At 44.3% G+C, this 8,222-nt stretch overlaps 1 protein-coding gene across 1 annotated transcript; it reads right to left on the bottom strand.

Annotated features, from left to right (window-relative positions):
- Window positions 1-1,232: 1,232 nt before the first annotated feature.
- On the bottom strand, window positions 1,233-5,888 carry LOC142748455 (zona pellucida sperm-binding protein 3-like). Its single transcript, XM_075855550.1, has 8 exons — window positions 5,433-5,888; window positions 4,673-4,791; window positions 3,898-4,001; window positions 3,643-3,820; window positions 3,452-3,572; window positions 2,204-2,295; window positions 1,956-2,089; window positions 1,233-1,474 (listed from the first exon to the last, which is right to left on the bottom strand). Exons 1-8 carry the CDS (start codon window positions 5,886-5,888, stop codon window positions 1,233-1,235), a joined length of 1,446 nt encoding a protein of 481 aa, XP_075711665.1.
- Window positions 5,889-8,222: the final 2,334 nt, after the last annotated feature.

The following is an 8,222-nucleotide window of genomic DNA, read 5'->3' as shown; positions in this document are numbered from 1 at the left end:
AGCGCCATGTTTCATATTTACAGCCCACTAGGAAAATTGGTTACTCATTGAAGGAAATACAAGATAGGAACTCTATGATGAGCAAATCCCTTAAACCATCTGTTATATAAGAAGCCCCATATTTTTCTTATGCCTCATGCACACTACCGTGAGTGCTGTCCGAGTCCAGTCAGCGATCCTAGGAGAGATCGAACATGTCCTATCTTTCCTCGGATCGGAGACTCGGACCATGTTTCACGAATCAGATTCACCCGCTGAAGTGAATGGGTCCATGAAGACTATCGGGTGCCACTAGGATGCTGTAAAAAAAAAAAGTCCGGAGTGGCACAATGGTAGTGCACATAAGGCATTACACAGATCCTATATTCTCCATTACCACCCCTGGGAATTACCCATTAAACGTAAAAAATTAACTTTAACCTATATAAAAAAACAAACAAACTTCACTTCAAGAAGACTCAACAAGGATTAACCAAAATGTTTTTTTATTTCTCTGAAGACTGTGGGAAAATCTTTTCAATTAACCTGTATTTGGTCTCAGGAGTTGACAAGAAAGTCATAGTTTGGTGGAGGTTCATGTTCTGCAGACTTGTTGATTCAGGAAAACTGGAAGTTGGTGTAATAATTTATTTGTATGGGTGCTGCAGTGTTTATGGGAGAACCATCTCTGAACTTCTACCTAGTGCTTGGGGTGGGAAAATCTAGCAGGTAAAATGTTGGCCAACTTCTACAGAAGGCACAGAGAAAGGTAATGACATATCAGATAAGTAGCTGTAGACAAAATACTCCTCTGCAAAGCCAGATGCATCATGGGAAATGTAGGCTGCATTGGGGGGGGGCTACATCAGAGATGAAGGAAACAAGATGGCAGACAACCCATAAATAGCACATTAACTAAGTCATGTCTACACAAGAGCCTCTACATTATTCTTTAATAACCTGTGCTGCACTATTAAAGATTAAACTGTTGAAGCGCTTTAACGATCACCAGAATTCTTAGATCAACTACAACCTAGAAAAATTGGCACATCAGTGAAAGAACGCCATGGATGAGCAACTCACTCAGAATCGCACAAGAGGCCCCAATATTTTTCTTACAAAGGTCCTATACTGACCAATGTCCACATGTGGAGGTAGCAAATGCCAAACTTGACATATGAACCTATGCAAGTGTTGCCCATTCCAAGGAACACCCAAGAACGAGACATGGATTAGTCAAGAGTTGTTTATTTCTATGCAGATTCTTTGTGGGAAAACCTTTTCAGGAGACATCTTACAACCATAGTAAAAGCAACGGCAACAACTACTGAACTGACGGACACAATGGCCACCAGCACCCACAGCTGTAGAAGTTCAAGTCCTGCAGTCATTCTGGAAGCTTCAGTGTGTCCTGCTCCAGAGATCTTGTTAGGCTTGTCTCCAGTCACTAGAAGAGGACCCAGTGTGGCCAGGACATGTTTCTCTACATGAGAACCTGGTGGAAGAAGCAATGCAAGTATTGTAGAATATGGAGTATGTAGGTTTAGGGTGCAGTCTGGAATATGGAAGCATTTTGCCTTGTAGCAACACATTGTCACAGGCTCAGACCATTCCTGCCACTGAACTATTACAAAGGCAAGACTCAATTTCAGTAATGATGTACAGAAGTGTCCCTGCCTTAGTGTTGCACCCATATCTCTTGGGTAGAGTACTAAAAACAGAAGTCTACATTTATTTTTCATTAGTACAGCTACTCCATTATCTAAAGCCTAAAGTATGCAGCAGCAGTCTAAGACCACTATCCAAATGCCACAACCAAATATTGAAGGATACTTCCTGAAGATGTTCACTTGTAGACTTCCTACCACAAGTCTTCCAAATAGCTGTGTTAGCATGTTTATCAGAGTATGGATATTATCAAGAGGGGGAATGAATTTGTGTCATGTATATGTTAACTACAGCAAGCTAGCACTCACCAACATCTCTCTTCCCAAATCCTCTGGGTCTTCCAAGTGAGGAGCCCCATGTCATTCTCTGGCCTGAAGCAGTGGCACAGTTCCTGGTGGAGCAGCACTGGCAGATCCCACTTGATCCTTCCACGGGTGACCAACTAAAGATTCAGGACCAAAAGTAAAGACTCCAGTTACGTAGTCCCCTACTAAGACATGAGCCATTACAGTCAAGGACAACAATGAGGGAATGTGACAGTTGTCGGAGATCTCACCTGCTGGTAGCCTTGTTGTAGGAGCAGGCCTTGTTCACTGGATCAGGGGTCTGATTGATGTCGGCAGCTCTCAGAGAACATGTGATATAGATCTAGGAGATATTTACACATGTTCTCAGTCATCTCCACATCTACTAGCAATGCTTTTATTTCCTATATAGTTTGTGCCAACATCTCCCATTAAATGCTAGAAGGATTGTGCCACGTCACGGTCTTCTGGACCCCCAATACTGTAGTTAATTAAATGTTCAAAGTTACAGCACGATCACATGTCCAATACGAACTTCATTTTGGCAATAGTAATCTAGGACAGGTTCCTGTACCAACGAGTCTATCCTATAACTATTTCCCTCACTGACTAAGCACGTGGCCTCATGGATGGAAGTCAAAACTGTTGTCCATTCTATTTTATTAGATGTCAGTCAATTTTCCAGGTCTTCATTAGGGAACTAAGACCAGCCCTCTAAGTGAGGCATAAGAATGGGTTTTCAGAGTTAGATGGGAGTCCTTAGCCCAAGAGATGAGTATCTTAAACAGAGTGAAAGGATTCTCTCGCTCTCAAAAACCTGTCCTGCATGAACATAGAAAACCCATTTGAATGGGCACTATAATGCACAACTTGGTGGGGCTGCAGGGAAATTGAACACTCAGGCTACAAGCACACTGCAGAAAATCTGCATCAAAACAGCCTGTAAAACCCACACCGAATAGTGTTTTGTGTGAAAATAGGTGTGTTTTTTTTCTTAATAACCTAGTCAGATACAATTTGCAAGCGGAAACACAAGATTTCAACATGTAGATGAAATTACTTGATCTCATTCACTTTGCTGGTACAGTAATACTACGTTTTGCTGCAGGAAAATTTGCGTGCCAAATACCCACATAATACGCGTCGTGTGCATTTGTCCCAAGGGTGGATTCACATGTGGCAGAAATTTCAGAACTAAACAGGTTAATGCTGTTCATCTGAACGGGGTGGATCCTGCCGCAGTTGCATGGATTTCGGAGAGTTATCAGATTCTGAGTCACAGAAAATGTCTACCACGTGTGACTGCACCCTTACCCAACAGACTTCAGCTGAGTGCTGGGGGGGTCCAAGCAAAGGGGGCACTTAATGACCAGATTGTCATGGGGCTCTTCTAAAGAAAGGATTGGCTTGACTTTAAGTTAGTTAAAGATATCTGCTTTGGACAATGGACTATATGCTGAGGTGCTAGTGGTTGAAAACCAGGATCAGTAGAGACTTACCTGAGAAACATCCCTGTCCGTGAACCTGAAGGCATCAACCATGAAGCGAAGCTTCTCAGCTTGTGGTCTTGGGGAGACAAAGACTGAAGAGGAATCTTCTTGCATCCCATCCATCAGGCACCTGTAGAACAGATTTGGTTTGGATCATGGGCTCCTTGAGGATTAGTACAATATTGATGATAAATACTCACCCATTGTTAGAGATGATCTCATATCGAGGATTGGAGGTCACATCTGGGGTAATGGTGGCCACACAGCTGTCAACAAACAGGGTCATCGGGACATGGTTCTGAACATCCAAAGAGGCTTCAATGTAGAACATGTCACCAAGCTGGAAGACCAGTGATGACCTAGGAGCACTCCAGTCCCCTGAAGATAAAATACTGGGGTATTAGCATAGGTCAGGAGTCTCTGCACCACTACCCTACTGCTGGAAAGAGAGTTACCAGTCATTAGACGCAAGGAGAAGACCAGCCGCTCTTCTGTGGTCACCGTGGTACTGAATGGAATCCATGTTGGCTTGACTGCGTTGCTGCTCACATTGCCATGTCTACAGGTTTTAAAGGAGATACAGAGAAGAATAAAAAAAAAAAAAACTTGCATATCTCGCAGCCAACCATATCCAAAAATTTGACAGTCAACAAAAGAGGCAGTCATCTGCTGTGCAAGTTTTTGGAAAGCCTGAAGACACGATCAAGGCAGGAAGGGGAGACTACTCGGTGATCACCAGAGCCATGAGACTTAAGGGGGTTGTACTAGAATGTAAAAGAATGGCTGCTTCCTTCCAAAAAACAATGCCACACCTGTCCACAGGTTGTGTCTAGTATTACAGCTCATTTTAATGGAGCTGCAAAACCAGACAACCTGTGAACAGGTTTTTTTTAAACCTGTGCAACCTCTTAAAACAGCACTTAGGGCTGATACAGACAGTACAAATCCACACAGCATGGGTCTTCGTATATCACCCAAATATTTGCAAGGCCCTCTGATTTTGGTGTGCCCCTTTAGATGCTGTATTATGGAGGTAACATACAGTGGTACAGAAAGACACAATGGGTCTCAATACAGGGTTTGTGCATGGCTCATTAACATTTCACATTTGCCTAGATATACATTTTTATGTGAAGCAGCTCATCCTAGTGCTCCACTAGTATAAGCCAGAAAGGAGCGTCATAACTCCAGAAGATCATACCATGAACCACACAATGGTTATAGACTCACCGTGGGTAGTAACACTGGATGGGAACCAAAGCAGAATTGAACCTGGTGATGGGCACATTGCTGGAGGAAGTGGGGGTGTAGCGCAGGTTGATCGTGTAGATAAGCCAGTCTGGAGTCATCTTGGGAAGGAACATGGCAGTAAGATTAGACTGTTACAATTTTATGAATTAGGCATCAAGGAGAAACGTCGCCCACTAAAAATGGGCCTATGCCCAAGACTACAGATCTGAACTGTATATAACAGTACCATACCAAATATTTCTCCTGATCAGTTAGCTGGTGGGCATTCAGCCATAATGCTCAAGTGTCAGCTCAGACTAATGAGTTGTAGTTAAACTAGCGGAAACAAGAGATCCAGAGTAGCAGGCAAAGGCCACACAATGATAGACCAAATATAATATATACACACACACACACACACACACACACACACACACACTGACTACCAAGTAATAGAAATCCAAATATTACAAAGTGTCATAAATAGAGAGAAGAATGTGCATCTTATCCTGGGGCAACTACTAGGTTTTGTTGGAGAGGGAGAGGTTAGGAAAGATTGCTCAAGGAAAGGCACAGGCCTTCGATGCAGTCATGCCACCACTGTAAAGTAGTAATTACAATGACAGCAATTTTATTGCATAGTATGGATGACTAAATGGGGGGGGGGGGGTTTATGTCGTGAAGAAGGTCAACTGCCTCAATACAGAGGAGAATAAAATATAACCACAGCCAGAAAGGAATTATTCCTTCAATCACTTACCTCCAAGTTGCTCCCACATTCTTGAAGGCCATTTTCAAAGATCACAGTAGTATCTGAGCTCTGTGGTCCAGCTCTGCAGGGCTGGGATCCTAGGGACAGGTCTGAGGGCTTCACCAGCTTTCCATTCCCATAGAAGTCTCTGGTCACCATCACCACCAGCCTGTCCTCACCGCACTGCACACTGATAGGGGAGTTTGGAGATTGTGTAAGCTGTCGTGGTTGAAACTCTCCAGGATACCTGGAGCCCCATCCAGTCTGAACTGGAGACCAAGGGATTCCTCTAGGAGAGCCCACTCCAGACACAGGTTGTCCAAGTCCTCTAGAAGATCCCCATCCAGGCTGATAATCCCTCCACCTAGGGTCTGACTGGCGCTGGTGTCTAACCAAGGAACTGCTAAAGCCTAGTCCACAGAGAAGACCCACTAATAGCCAACTCCACCTGACCCACAACTCCATCCTGACTGCAGAAGAAGTAACACAAGGAGAGAGTGGAGTGAGCAGATCTTTATACTCCACCCATCACATGGAGCAGATAATGATCACACCCAGCTGGACACCTTCTCCACCATACCTGATGAGCTGTGATGTGGAGTCCATACTGGGATTTCTTTACCTTTGGATGTATTCAGATGAGACATTTTTGGCGTGTGGTAAAAAACGCATAAAAAAATCTCCACAGTTTGCAATGCACTTTTTGCCTGTGTGGTGTTTACAGGTGAAACTGATTTTTCATGATTAATCTGTAAAAACCGCACAAAAAAAGAACGCATCAAAACCAACAGAATATTGCGGTAAGACCGTACGCGTTATGCAACGATTTTTCTTACCCCGCAATCAAAATTGTCTTATCTAAACGTACCCGTATCGTGGTCGAGGTGCGGTTGAAACTGCACAAAACTAAAAACCGCATGCGGGTTACCGCAATTTGCTGATGTTTTTCAATGTCGTTGCAATTTTTACAGGTCGCCGCTTTAAAAACCGCAACTAAAAGCAATTCACCTCAACCGCAGCGTCTGCTTTAGGGTCAGTTCACACTGTGGATTTGGCGTGGCAGGTCACATTGGCAGAAAGATTCCTCCTCCCTTTGACTTCAATGGGACCTTCGGGCTGAATCCGCCAGAAGATTAGGCAGGGCTCTTCTTTTCCCCGCTAGCTGAAAAAATTAGCCAGCGGGAAAAATAATTGTCCGACCCCCATTGAAATGAATAGGAGACGGAACTTTGTGGCGGAGCAGGGCCTTAGTAGTACATTTACATGAGGTTTTTTTCCCCGTAGTTTTCATTGCGTTTCTTTGCTGTGATTTTCATGTTCATGGCTAAAGTGCAGCGTTTTTGATATAAAAGGTGTATACACTTTTAGGGTACCAGCATACATTGCGGCTGCGGTGCCGTTCTCAAATTGATTGTAAATGGTCGCTTGATTTTACGAGTTAAACTGCTGTTTACCTGCAAAATGGCGCGACCGTGAATGAATAGACCCCCTTAATAGACAAATGATTTTGCAGGTAAAGGGTCCGTTCACACGGTGCAGTCAAATTATGTCTTATTACTGAAAAATCGGGGAGTGATATGTTCAATAGAGTAGTAATAAGGACACTTTATAATGGCGTTGGCACAAAATTTATCAAAATGGCGCATAGTACGTAACACATTCGGCACAGCTCACGCCATATTGGACACACTTACACCTATTCATGGCTGCACACTAGTAATTTTACACCACAAAATGGCGCTTGTCGGTAATACATATGGGGCAATCATCAAGTTATTCGGTGTTAAGCCACGCCCCTTTGATTCCTCTTTTTTTTTTAATCTCTCATGAATGACGCCAAAGATCGTGCATGTCTTTCAGAAATATGTAAAATTCTCTAATATTCTCCTGCGTATTGAGCTACAAAAATGGAGCATATGGCGAACGCCAAATTTATTATGTGTTTGACACCTACATCGACAGTTTGAAAATGGCAAGTGAAAGAGGCGTGGCCAACAGGAGTCATACATTGCGCAAAAATTCATGAAAGACGCGCACCGTTTTTTTTGTTAATTATTGGCGTACTTGTCTGCCAACCATGGGATCTTAAGGAGGTTTTAAGTAAAGGGCCTGGAGGGGAGAAGAATTAGGCTGGATTCACACGAGCATGTTCGGTCTGTAAAGTACGGAACGTATTTCGGCCGCATTTCCCGGACCGAACACACTGCCGGGAGCCGGGCTCCTAGCATCATAGTTATGTACGACGCTAGGGGTCCCGGCCTCTCCGTGGAACTACTGTCCTGTACTGAAAACATGATTACTGTACGGGACAGTTGTCCCGCAGTGAAGCATCGACTCCTAGCGTCGTACATAACTATGATGCTAGAAGTCCGGCTCCCTGCAGTGTGTTCGGTCCGGGAAACGCGGCCGAAATACATTCCGTCCTTTACCGACCGAACATGCTCGTGTGAATCCAGCCTTACTTGAGCGGAAATCTACCACTATGTCCGACATTGAAGCCCTGCTATCCAACCTGGGGAATGCAGCACGGCCCAGGTATTCTAGGTTTTCTAGAAGATCAGTTTCTTACCCGATACTGCAGGTCTTCCTGCTCCCCCCAGTTGCCAGGACATGGGCTAGGTATACTAGTCTTCCTGAACGCTTTAGGTGTGAAAACACACGGCGTGGACTGCGCAAGCCTCAGAGTGCCATCAGGGATCTTCTGTCCCCAAGCGACATTCTGCATGGGAGTCCGGAAGGTAAGGGAGTCATCCAGCTTCCAGGCGCAACTCCATGGTCAATGTTCTTACCCCACTGCCC

Source organism: Rhinoderma darwinii, chromosome 3, assembly GCF_050947455.1.
Source record: "Rhinoderma darwinii isolate aRhiDar2 chromosome 3, aRhiDar2.hap1, whole genome shotgun sequence".
Classification (NCBI taxonomy): Eukaryota; Metazoa; Chordata; class Amphibia; order Anura; family Rhinodermatidae; genus Rhinoderma; species Rhinoderma darwinii.
This window is presented reverse-complemented; position numbering and strand designations above follow the sequence as displayed.